At 40.2% G+C, this 13,808-nt stretch overlaps 1 protein-coding gene across 4 annotated transcripts in view; it reads right to left on the reverse strand.

The window, feature by feature from the left end:
* The window catches only part of furina (furin (paired basic amino acid cleaving enzyme) a), an 84,675-nt gene extending 73,655 nt beyond the window's left edge, over positions 1-11,020 (reverse strand). Inside the window, exons 1-2 of one of the 4 annotated variants that reach the window (XM_085452920.1) lie at positions 10,751-11,020; positions 3,021-3,338 (exon numbers count right to left, since the gene is read on the reverse strand). In XM_085452920.1, the coding sequence (XP_085309046.1) occupies positions 3,021-3,224 (204 nt within the window). In that variant the 5' untranslated portion in view covers positions 3,225-3,338; positions 10,751-11,020. The other 3 variants (XM_085452923.1, XM_085452922.1, XM_085452921.1) reach the window with 3 other exon arrangements.
* Between the last annotated feature and the right edge of the window lie 2,788 nt (positions 11,021-13,808).

A 13,808-nucleotide genomic window follows, 5' to 3' on the forward strand; every position in this document is an offset into this window, starting at 1 on the left:
CTGTAGGCAGAAGCGGCAAACAGATTTGTTTGTTTTCTCTCTGAAGGAATGGCTTCATTTTAATCAATGAGCAGTGATGTTATGCCGTCGGGGCAGCGCAGAGCATGAGCGCGTCTTTATTTTAGTTATCACTTATGGTTATAGCTAACCTTTCAAAGATCATTAGCAAAATGCCAAGGACTGAACAGATGTGGGCGTTTCATGTCATTTACTCTTAAGGTTTCATATGCAACTGGATGTCTCCTGAAGCCTGTGCCTAAAACGGTCAATTCAATTAGAGCTACAATGAGGGATCATTTTCACCAACAACTATTCTACTGATTTAATAAAAGACATCTGTGAAAACATCTCATCGGTTTTATAAATCTATAAATGTCTTTGTCTCTGTGTGTCAAACAGCTCAAAATACCCAAAAGACATTTGAACCACAGACTTCTAGAACAAAAAGCATTTCCACCCATTCCCTTAAAACCAAAACACAGTTCTGGCAATGCGTTCACTGCTTCAATGGTGGAATTCCTTAGCAGCATAAGATGGCTGCCATAGTTCTTCCTGCAGAACATGTGCGAGGTCAGGGCTGATGCCTTTTTAAGCAGGATAGTGGATCTAATGTTGGGCTGTATTTACTCACCTATTCTCAAAAACACCAAACATATATACCATGTTGTGGAACAAAAGAGGGGGGGGTTAATAAGAGGGATAACTGATTTAAGTGAAAACCTGGAACATCTGTTTTTCATTCAGTTCATGTTTCAGACTTCAGAGACCTCAAGGCTTTACTCAGCATCTTTCCAGCTAACTTTATTAAGCCTGCTTTGTTAGATAGACCCACGCTCTGCCTTTTTTCCTGTCTAGATGCTGCGTCAAGACTACCTCATCAATCTAGCTCTGGTCAGACAAAACGGTCCATTTTCCTTCCATAAAACATCATAAAATCTTTTAAGTTGCTGAGACAGGCCGAACCATGCAGAACCTCATCTCCAGGGTGCAGTTTTGTAACTACATGGGTGTAATTGCTTTGTCTGGGTTTCTTGTTATTCACAGGCAATACATAGTTAAAGGATTAAATGTGTAGGATTACTCACTAGTCTTCATGCTGTGATTCAGAGCGAGAATAACATTCCTAGTCACGGCCAGTAATACCATATGGTGCAGTGCGGAATATTGTTCCCTGAAAACGAGGTGAGGCTACACGGACTGAAACATCTGCTTGTTCCTCAATCATTTTCTAAACCAGTCAAAATTAACATTTTTAAAAAATTGTATATTTATAAAAACAAAAGTAATACAAATGCACACTGGCATTTAAAAAGGAGACAAATGGGTCACTACCTACGAGCTTACCTCAGTCCCAACTCTGTCAGTTCGTTAGAGTTTTTAAAATCACGTGAAACTTTATTAAAATTTACGCGACATTGCAAAAAAAAGTATTATTTACATGTATAATTTGAATTGATTTGAGTTAACAACTTAACAATTTCCCAGCCTAATTAAATATTGTTTAAATAATGTTTATTTTACAAATATATCCACTAGTTTTCACTTTCTTGGGGTGAAATAATAGATCCAACGTAACACAGCTCTGTCACATATACTTAAAGTTACTTGTTATGATTGTTTCATACAGAACAAAACAATTTTGAAGCTTGAAAAATCCATTTCCCCGAGACATGTTGGCCACATTTCCTTTCCGAGAAGAAATAAAAATAATAAAAACTTTATAGGGACTCATTACTATTCCATACAGACGTATAAAACAATTTAAAAGGAGGTTATTTATTTATTTAGATACTTTTCACAAGCTGCAGTATTACATCTGTGGTTTTATTTCATACATGGGTACTGGCTCTATGTTGACTTTAAAGCTTATTACCCTAGCGTGACACCTGTTGAGCCATTTTCCCCTCCTATTGGGTTAGCTGTTAATCACCGATACATAACAATTCAGCTTTTCAACAGTAGTCAAGACAAAGAAAACACTCCTTCATGCTGAAAGACTAAATTAACCTTTCCCCTCTTTTTCTTTTGCAAGGGGAGGGTGTGATGGAGTTAAAGGATAACTTTGTTAATTGGCTTCCATCGAGTCCAAACAGGAAGTCATTAAAAAGTGCCTGAAGATTACAGGAAATAATTATCTGTAAGTTGCTGGCCATATCTTCTGAGTTTGAAAACTATGAGCATTGTAAAATCTTCATTTTATATATCAGTACCAAGTTTAGGAATATGCACAAAAATCTGCTCATTATTCAGTGTTTTCACCTTTGTCTTGTTTACTTAGATTCTTTAATATCGTCATCAATAAAAACTATAGACGTTATGAGGCGTTTCCTGCTTTAGGGGAGGTTTGTATGTTTGTATACTGCAGTTTTAGCCTACAGTCCCAACTAGCTCACTACCTAGCTCTAAGAAAACTAAAACCAGTTTTTTAAGACTATTTAAAAATCAGATTTCTTGGAAGAAATTCATGCTTCTTGTAGAACCCATCTCATAACAATGATCATGTAAAAAAACGCACTGGCAGGACAGGTAATACATAATGCTTCCATCACACCATAACAATACAGTCACACAATGGGCCAAAGAACAGAAAACCGGTTTTAACTGGAAACATCAACAATGTGAAGAAATGAGAGTGCTTGTCTTCCGATGACGAAGTTTGCTCTCAGACTGCTGAGCCAACAGCAAGCCAGAAAACAATGGCTTTAAAAATAATCACTAAAATCATCAAGAAACTCTCAGAAATGATTTCATAAATGTTTAGAGAATATAATAACAGAATTTACCAAATCAGAAATTAGACATAACAAGGGCACACTGTGCTCATAGCTGCAAGCCCACCTTCTTTCTTCAGGAATTAGATAAGCCCTATATTTAGATAATCAAATTGAGGTTTGTTTAAATTTCATATGAACTGTTTATAACCCCTAATCAAGAGTACTTCAGGTTTTTGACACTCCGATATGAAAACATTGCAACAGCAAATGCAGGAAAAGAAAAAGAAAATGCAGCTTATTACTTACGTGTCCATAGTTGATGAATCCATGTTTGCTAGCAATTTGATCAGCCTCCTCCTGACCTCCAGGTACGTGGACAGCCCATGTGTTGGTGTAGACCTTCTGACCCTGTACCGGTCCACAAACCAGCAACACCAACAGAGGCACAAGCAGCAACTCCAGCAGCCTGAACCTGCGGCCTACGGAGGGAGATGGATGGCCAGTAGCCATGGGTTCCCCTAGTGCAGCACAGTCACTGAGCACAGCGCCTCTCCAACAGGCCGGGGCTGCTCACAGTACATGCAGGTGCACGGAGCGTCAGAGAAAAGGAAAGTCACAAATCACCTGAAAAGAAAAGGCAAAAAATAACAAAAGGTACAATATTAAAACAAGATACCGTAAGGTTTTAAACTAACAAAAGATTTAAAGATTTAAAATCAAATTTCCACAGAACACAAGAACAAACACACGCAAGGGAAAGAGGGGAAAGTAAACAGTTTAATTTTAACCTTATCGCCTTCCTTTATTTGGTGGATTAAGGAACATAAAGGGGAACAAGAAAGAGATAGGCTTGGTGTGGAAGTTTACAGATTTTAAATTACACTGTAAAGTGACTGCAGAGGTGTTGCAAAGAAAACTGACCACATTAAATATGTTAATCTGTTTTGTTCATCCACCCCAACAGGAGTTCTGACCACGCACGTTGCAGCCCAGCTAAACACAGCCATTTGATAATCCCACAGGAAGAGCCGGACGCCCAGCCCCAAAATGATGTTGCGGTCAGACACGCAGCGGCAAATTGTGGTGTTCACGCTCTCCTGGGAGGATACATTAGATGCAGTTTACCAAAAAAAAAAAAAAAAAAAAAAATGCTGAGGTATACCGAGTTGGCAGCAGAGGTGGAGAAATGTGGTTGGAAAGCTAGACTACGCCCCAGATGCTGGGGGAATCACAGCAGAGGCAGTTTTGGTATGAGGTGCAGGATCAGCTTGAGGGACGAGTTTGAATGCCTGAAGGTAGCAGCAGCACCCACCGAATGGCTGAGGCCAAGGACAGAACATCAAGTGTTAGAGGAGAAAGAAAAAAAGTTTCCGATTTGAGTGATGCCATTTCTTTGTAAAATGCTAACTGATGTGTTATCAGCCACTCATTGGAAAACATCTAACACAATCTTATGAATGAGACAAAGCAATTTATCTTATCAAGCCACAGCAGCCAGTGCGAGCCGAGAGATCTCAGCTTGCGGTGATTGTTTGCTGATACAATTTTGCGTCTGAGCTGTTGTTTAGAGTCAAGGTCAGCTGTGGCTGTTGAGACCATTATCCAAAGTGCTAACTCTGTTGTAATCTTAAGCTCACTATGCTGCACTAAAAGTGCTTCCATTCGGCCTTTTCATCGCATCTGTTCTACTGTGGGATGGAGCTTTCCATCCTTTCACGGGTGTTACAGCCTCTGTGTTAGCCATTCGACAAATTAAAAGACTTGAAATTATCTCGCACTCCGAATGAACAAACAAGCGCTTCGAGATTTCCCTGAGCAGTTTGTTGTGAGGCACGCATGATGTGTTAAGAGGTGGAAGGAAAATTTAGCTGTGAACTTAGGAGTCACTTTTAGTGCATAGTGTTACCAAAGACGGATTAATATCCCACCAATCCATTCATCACAACAACAGCACACAAAACAAACATCTTTACTATATGAATATTACATATATTTACATTATCTTTGAGGTGCAGTAGGAAGCAATCTAAGTAGGAATGTTTCATCCCTGTCCTGTACCCTGTCCTTTTTCCTCCAATTCTTCCCAGGAAGACACTGCAGCATTCCCAAGCCAGGCAAGAGACAACATAATTTCTCCATCAAGTTCTGGGTCTGCCCTGGAGGTCTTGTTTCAGCTGGATATGTCAAAAATATCTCACTTGGGAGACATCCAAGGCACATGTTCAAATCAGCTCAAGTGGCCCGACACTGGTTGTCAACTTCTCTTAGAATTCCAGGATTTTACACCAGAAAACCCCATTAATCAACAGATACGTGACCAAACTTTGTGTATCACTTAGAACTTGATACATGAGCCATCAAAAACAGCCTGATACTTCCGTCCATGCCTTAAGATAAGGGAAGACATCAGGATCCAGATTAGTTTGTTACATTTTCTTCATTAGAACATCAAGACAATGTCTTCTGGGTTTCTGATTTAACTCCTTCCAAAATTCCTGGAACAATGACCTGCATCCACACCACGGTTTAATCACTTGTAATTCGGGAAACCTTTTAGTAACACTGTGAGTAAGCCTGAGAAAACTAACCAACAAACAAACAAAATCAAATCGATTATGACCTCCTTGGTGGAAGTAAATAAACACTTTGAATGAGTATCTACTGATTATTTTGTTGTTATCAAAAGCTGATACTCTGCTGAACACTCAACACAGTTCAAGGCTGCTTCCCAGGAACCTCTGCACTGTCAAATGTCAAAACACCTCTAACACCTTTGTCCTAAATGTGCAACTTTCAGTGTGATTTTTTTTGTTAGGTTTATATCAACCATGATGTAAAAAAAATGAAATAAAAATATGTGGTAGATCTCCATCACTTCAGTATTAAAGTTTCTAGAACAATGGTGGCTGTACCATTTCTCCACTGGTGGAGCTTATTGCTCAGAAACACAGAGGAAGTCTCCTGGCATAACCTCCTCTTCTGCATACGTGTCAAAACATCTTTATCTTTTGTTGCCAGATGCTATACACTGTAACAAAATGTCTTTGGTAACTTTATTGCCTAACACAATACCAGATTAACACAGAGTATGCCAACTCACTTGAATTAACAACATCTACCTTTTAAAAGCTCCTTGTTATCTGGAATAAATAATGCACATGTAGAACTGACAGGCTGCATGAGGTGAGGACTTAAAAGTGTACATCAGACATCAGAGTCCAGACATTTACTCAGCCCTTTACTAGGTCTGACTTTGTTCAGTGTGTTGTGAAGCTACAGGTCACATCATTAGCAAAAAGCAAGCAAACAGGTCAGCCCGGCTCTGGCTGACATGTCAAGCTGCTAATCTATGTCAGGACGTTTCAAGAGTAGATTTTCATTGCATAAATCCCTTCACATCAGAAACAACTATAAATAAAAAGGGACATGTATAAGAAAGCGAGCAGAACAAATCAGGTGTCAGAAATACATCTCAAAAACACCCAAATCCCTCCATCGCCTGTTAATTCCCTCTCTCTGTTCAGATAAGCCTGTTTTACAAACACAGAAATATCTAGCTAAATTAAAAAATTAATCCAAACGCGCCATATTAATTACACGTTTACCTTTTCATTGCCCACTCAATTTGTACTGAAATAGACACACAAGAGTTTGCTCCTGTGTGGATTTTACATCCTTCTGAAAAGCTCAAAGGTTACAAGCTACTTAAACAAATATTTGCATAAGTATTAAAATTAGGTTAAAATGATCTGATTTTTCTAATTAAAAGGAGTCAAGCACTCAAAGTATTACAGACTAATATGACAGCATAACTCACTTAACTTTGTCTTCTTTCCTGTAATGCAGTAAGTATCAGCGAGTGGCCGATCCCTGTGCTCTGTTTGGTTTGACACGCACCTTCTTTAAAGCACTTTTGCCTGTGACCTCACCTCAGTGCTCAACCACTCAGTTTCTCCAACGTCAGCTTGGAAAACCCACATACCGTGGCCCAACAACCACTCAACTACTTTACAGTCTGCGAGAGACAAAGACGAAGCCGACCACTGGGCTGCGAGGTCTTTAGCGTTACCACGGTAAATGATACCATATGTCAGACTGCGATAACACAGGTTATTACAGAAAAAACCTGCACCATATTATAATTAGCCAAGTATCATTAAACTCAAAGGATAATACCGCCCTCATTACCGATCTCATCAGGACAATTTAGAAAGGAAAACAGTTTACACCTCATCGGTTTATTGTTTACATTTTAATGAGATAAAAATGAACTCAAATGCATTTAGCCCATATGACCCTTTGAGAAATTCAAATATCTGGCAATTAGGATTCTCTCTCACATTGTGACATACACAAAAATCAATATTTCTCCGTTGGCGACTCAAAGAGCCTCCAGAGGGTTCTGAAGATAATAATCTGTGTGTGTAGCAGAGTGATGAAATGACAATAACGATACTGATAAGTTGAATCATGAAAATGCTACGAACAACATAATAAAAATTTAATTAGCGCTCTCTGCTAAATATTGCAAGAGATTAGCGGAGAAGTGAAGTGCTCAAGCCAAAAATATTCTCCAGTGTGAAACGGAGAACCCCAGTGCACCACAGCAAGCGTTCGCATCCAGGATACTACAAACCGTCAACTTCTACTTCTTTAAACTGTCTACAAGCACAAGTCAGCAGTTCTTGGACGTCTACGGTAAACCACAGTTTCTAAATGTGTAGATAGAATCCTCAGGGACAATCTGGTAATTCCAATCAATTGACATGTTGTGATGCCACACGTTTACATTGCCTAGTATGCCCAACAACAACCCCAGACATTTTTTCTTTCATACATAAGCAAGAGCACTGTTCTAGCCAAAAGTGCAAATAAACTTGTTTAACCGCTTGTGGCAAAAAACACACCAGTGAGTACAACCAGGATATAAAGGCATGCAAAGAGGAGATACGAGCACCTGGTGGCGTGCAACCCAGTCACAAACAAATGACTGAGCCAAACACTCGCCTGGATGGAAATGACTGCTAAAAATAAAAGCGTTACTTAATTTCCAGGTAAAACATTACGTAGCCTACTTTTATGCTTTCATTTGACTTTTAATGTGTCACTGTTGTTGTACTATAATGCTCCTACTGCTGGTGGCACCCTGTGACAACAGATGCACATTTCGAATTAGGCAGTCTGTCATCGGAAACTACCCTTCATTTTGTTCCCACTAATAAATGCTGTTGCCTGCAAGCTGCAACCACCAATAACACTTTCACTGTTTTTCATACATCTTTATAAATACCGTTATTGAAAATTTTATTTAAATATCATGTTAGAATTTTGAGGCTATATCACCCACCCCTAGTATCATTAGCAGTATTTGGCAATTTCAAAATCTGACGTTCCAGTATGTCAGACAACATTTTTCCCTCCTTTCAGAAACACAAAGAAACAGATTTTCTTAACATTTGATATGCATTTAATTGTTTACAGCTCTGCTAAGATCAGTTGGTTGTTGCGTTCCAAACCCATGTTGCCAACAGGAAGTTGCAGAGTACCCTCTGGTTTAAAAAAATAAAATACTATCACAATATGCATTCTCAACATCTCGAACATGGTTGAAAGTTTCTCACACGTTTACTTTTTAAAAACATTTTGATTAATCAGCTGTTCTAAATGGTGATGAGCAAAAACCAATCAGCTTTACCATGATCGTTTTTCTAAAATGCATTTATCAATAACCTCTTAATAGGTTCTCCCACCCCTGTTAGAGACAGAGGTAGGATTATTCCCCTCTCCCTAAGAGTAACCTTTTAAAAGAAGCCCACTGAACCAGCAGAATATTCGTGTTTCTATCCTTCCATGTGCTGAGGAAAGCCTCTGGATGACACACAGGTTTCACTGCTGAATAAAGCAGGAAAACAGAATTCATGGCATTTTGAGAAGTGTAACTGCAGTGTTAACTTCTTCCTGTCACAGATTTTCACTAAAGAACTCAAGATGAAGCCTGCTTTTGAAATAGATACCTGTATTATTGAAGAGAACAAAAAGATAAAGGAGAAGAGCTTTGGGACCACTACTGGTTCACATGTGCTTTAAAAAAAACAAAAAAAACAAAAAAAAAAAAAAAACACCCCACCGCTGTGCATCTTTATAGAACAAGCCCTGTGTTAAACCCAAACCTGGCACAGCTGCAAGTATAAAACCCTTTCATTCAACATGCCAGGAGTACAATGAAAAACATCCAAGCTGAACCTCTCCTGTTATTGTTTATGCTCTTGAATGCAGGTTTCTAATAGCAGGGGTGGCTTTTTATTCATCCCCAGGGTGCATGTTCTCACCATTTTCCCATTTTTTGCGTATCCCACCTTCTTAGACACACAACTATAACCAAACACATCATCAGTGCAGTGTTCCCAGTTCTAAAAACAAAACAAAACCTTCATTGTCCACAGAATATCATGTGCTTTGCTATCATTTTTTTAGGAGTGAGCTATAATTTTTATTATTAAACCTATTTGGGGGTTACTGGAAGACTGATTATCACTCTGCCCTATTAGTGCTTGCAAGCAACACAAAAAAAAAAAAAAAAAAACTTGCTCAACATGCGTTTTGTTCCAGTGTTGTCATCTAACTACTTCTCCAGACTTCCTGCTGCAATTTCAGCATTAATGTATCATATAAACACCTCTGTAATATTTTTTTTCTGACCCCGAGAGCTCTTTCTACATTTTAATTTTTCTTAAAAGAGCCAAGTGCACAGATGAATTCCGTTAAAAATCTGACATAAGGAAAAGCTTGCTCAGATCTATAAAGCATCAAATGCTTGCATTCAAAACAACATGCATTGTGTTTTTGTAATGTGGTACATGTCACTGCATGCAAGGAGCTTTACAGCTTGTTTTTATGTTTATCCATAACGATGAGCAGCTCTATATTGCCACAGCAGAGAGGTAAAATTATCAGTAGGTGTAACAATAATGGGGAAAACACAGAGGCACAACAAAAGCAGGTCAGCTCCCACGATCAGTGCAGCATATAGTGTGACACTTAATATTCAATGTTCAGTCACATTTCATAAACCCCAAACGAGATTTTCAGGGAAAGCTAATCCAGATTATGTCTTAAACTGTACAAGACTTGCATGTAAAGCAGGCCAGACAGCGAGGTAAATACAACAGCACACATTTGCCAAAATAACAGCAATAGCTGATCAAGACATTACTCAAAGCAAACTGTATGTCTCAGTCTCCATATGCATTGGATATACAAGAGTTCCTATAAACTGCATGTGGCAACAACAAGTACTTAGCCTTCAGAAGACGGTAGCAGAGATTAACTGCAGTACAGATCAAGAAGGAGGAAAAAACTTCTTTCTCGGGCCTTAAATGCCAAGAAAAAAAGGGGGGGGGAAAAACGCTTTGATGTTTACCAGCTAAAGTTGAGAGGTTTTCGTGTGTCAGCTGACGGCGGAGTTTGCGGTCGCTTAAACTCAACTCACAGGTTAAGTCCGTGACAACAACACGCTGTCATAATTTGGCTCGGAGCAAGAGGTTTGAGCTGATCCGATGAGGACTCCTGCGCTTGACAAATATGTCTGAAACTGTAACCGCGCCGCGATTAACGCAAACTTGACGCCGCGGTAGGCTGGGCTGTTCCGTCTCACAGGTGCCTCCCCTTTTTCCCCCCCTCTCTCATCCGCCCCTGCCGAGCATTTCCTCACATTTTACTCCTCACAGCACGGGTCACGAACGCCACGATTTTTTTTTCTCCTCCACTCCGCAGGAACAACCACAGAAACCGGACGCGGCGCAGTCGACGTCAGCTCGGCATGTGTGTGTATGTATAGGCGAGAGGTCTCCCCCCTTTTCAAGCAGACACCCACAAACTGACAGGATAACAAAAAGAAAACATCAACACGTCGTCCGGTTCTGCCCTGTGTCACGGACCCGGTGGTCCTGACACCGAGGGCTCGGTAAACTTGGCAGCCCAAACAAGTAACGACACAAGCTAAAGCAGACAGGAAACTTACCGACGGCTCAACTTACCAGCTGCCGTTTACATCCTGCTCCACACGGCTTATTGGTGCCTCACACCGCGGTGTTAGACCCGACGACGACGCGACGAAACCGCAAAAAAACTGATAACAGCGAACTGCTGGTTATAAATAGTCATGATAACCCTCCGGTGTGTGGCTGAGTGGTCCGTACAAGCCCCAGGAAATACGTCACGGCCGTGAATGTAGCGGAGACGTTAGAGGAAAACTACCGAGCTGCGGCGCTGCTACAGCCCCACCTGCCGGCCACAGGCGGCGTCGCACCCTCATGCCGACACAGAGGCTGTGTCCGGCAGTTGCCAAACACGCTATTGATTCCTAGAGGGGTCATTTATTATAGTGAAAAACACGCAGTGGAGGCCAATCTGTTACGTGTGCGTGACTGTATGCCAATAAAGCTTACTGTAGTTGAGAAAACTGCTGTTGGGCCTATTAATTTACCAGCTTCCTTAACCTTTAAATGGTTGGTGAAAAAAAAAAAACATATTTTATGTCACGGTGCAGATTATGACCTTTTGGCATATGTGGAAAACAACCTATATGTTATCTGAAACAGGTTCACTGCGTTTTAAAAAGCACATTTGCAGCATCTGGTCCAAGCCTGATGGCTATAATTTCCTTTGTTACAGTTTTCTCCACACAAACTCTAATAGTTTGTTTGTTTGTTTGTTTGTTTGTTTGTTTGTTTTATCTCATGATGCTTCCACTCCCAGAGCCTGGTCCTGTCCAAGGTCTTTTCCTTTTGAAAGGGAGTTTTTCCTTGCCACTTTCACAGGGGCTATCTCATACGGAGTTGTTGGATTATTGGGTTTTTCTCCTGATTACCTTCCAGTGTAAAGGACTTTGATTCTGTTTAAATTCTTCACAATCAATCCCTTTGATGTATACCAGTATAGTAAATTTACATTTACACAGAATCTCAAAGCACACCTGGGTTTGCCTCAAAGCATGCAGGTGACTGGCTTAGACCAAGGAGGACCCCTATCGCCTCACCGTAGGAGGGTCTCCGTGTACCCCAGCTTTCCCCACAGTGCAAAGACATGCATGTTGGGTTAACTGGTGATTCTAAATTGGCTGTAGGTGTGAATGTGAGTGTGTTGTCTGTCTCTGTGGGTCAGCCTTGGGACAGACTGGCGACTTGGCTAGGGAGTACCCCGCCTCTCTTTCCATGATAGCTGGGGTAGGCTCCAACCTAACCCTGAACCAGATAAGTGGAAGTAAATGAATGGATGGAAAACTCATATGTTAATAATACTGACTAGTCCCTGCTTTTCTGTGTCAGATTTAACCCAACTCTAATTAGATGCATGCACCATGTGGGCTGCCCCTGAAGCCAGTGCCTGGTTCCCTTCCATATGAAAACAAACTCAGCACCAGGGTTGCATGTCATTAATTCATCTCTCTCACTACATTTTCTGTCAACTGTCTAATGGAGCATTTTAATAAATTAACACACTACCTCAAAAATAATGGAAAAAAATTAACATAATATCAAGAAAAATTATTAACTATTTTTCAGATTATACAGGACCCAGTTTATTAAACAACCTCCAGCATAAAGCAGGATTTTAAACCTACTCCAGGTCCCGATGGGCAGGCCCATTTCTTAAACCAGAAACCAAATGATAAGCAGTGAACTTGGGGCTCTAGGTTCAGTTTCTCACTTGCCTCTTTCTATCAGCATCCTTCAATAATTTAGTGAGGCCACCTGCAACAGTCTATGGAGCAAACACTTCAAATGCTATTGCATTCATCAAATGTTAAACTGTTGCATAGTTTAAACTATTCAACGGTGCCTCCGCTCAAACCTGTTTCCTTGACTACCCATTTTCCATGAGTGCTTATTCAGCTCACTGGGGGCCTGTCACAGCTGACTCAGGGCAAAAAGAGGGGTAAAACCCAGAGAGATCATCATGTCATCACAGGCAACACAGACACTCACACTTCACATTCACACCCACTCCTAAAAGTTAACACACTGAAGTGAATATTCAGACAATTTGCAGTTTTAGACTTTAAAGTCTCAAATCATGACAGCTAAAAGGTTGTAGCAATGGCTAACTGAGGCTACATCTTTTAATTACTGACTTACTGAAAGTGATCAGTTCAGTAATACAATAAAAAAAACAGAAATGTTCATTTTTATCCCTTATCTCTTTTTAACTTATTTATTTTTATTGATAAGTTAAAACAATAACATATTCTGCAGATTTTAGAGTATTTGTTTGTTTGTTTGTTTTTTGTTGTTTGTTTAGAGAAATGAAAGAAATTGAGTTTGTCTTGCAAAGCTTATACAAGATTCATAAATGACGTGATTGCATTTTTGTCCAGAGACGGTAAGCTGGGCACACTCAAAGGCCATATCCTGCGGTATTGAAGGATTCTTCCATCAAATATGCAGCATTTCATAAAATGAAATGAAATCCTGCTGTAGGGGGGGGGGAAATCTTTTAAGCGCACTGAAAGCTTTATTTTCACTGACACAGTGCCCGTGTTATAGTGTGCAGTTGTGCCTTGCTACCTTTTGAGAAGCAGCCAGCATTCTGACAGGATTGAGAATCTATTATTATGCAGCTATAGTCGGGGTAATTGATAGGGGAAGAGAATCATGGTGGGCAGAGTCTGCAGGCTTCATCTCTGTCGTGGTCCCTGTGGTTTCCACTTCTTGTGCCTTCTGTGTTCCACTTTCTTTGTTATCATGTTTTCTTTCAGTCTTAATTCTCAGCGTTAGCTATTACCTATTTGTGGTGACAGCCTCTTTTACTTTGAAAGTTAGTTTTTTCATGTGACTTGTTTTTTTGGCTTTGTTTCCTGTTTTTTCAACTGAAAAGGCATATAGACATGATCAAAGTGAAGTTGAAACTGAACATCAGAATTGAGAAGAAAGCTTTGAATGTGGCGTGGTTGTTGGTGTCAGACAGGGTCGTCCGAGTATTTCAGAAACTGCTGATCTACTGGAATTTTTCCCACACACAAAATATCCAGCAGATCAGCAGTTCTTTGGGTGAAAAGGCCTTGTTGATGTAAGAGGTCAGAGGTCAGACTGCTTT

This window comes from Copadichromis virginalis, linkage group LG1, assembly GCF_057382275.1.
Source record: "Copadichromis virginalis isolate Kocher_CV1m ecotype Utaka linkage group LG1, C_Virginalis_male_GT1.1, whole genome shotgun sequence".
Classification (NCBI taxonomy): domain Eukaryota; kingdom Metazoa; phylum Chordata; class Actinopteri; order Cichliformes; family Cichlidae; genus Copadichromis; species Copadichromis virginalis.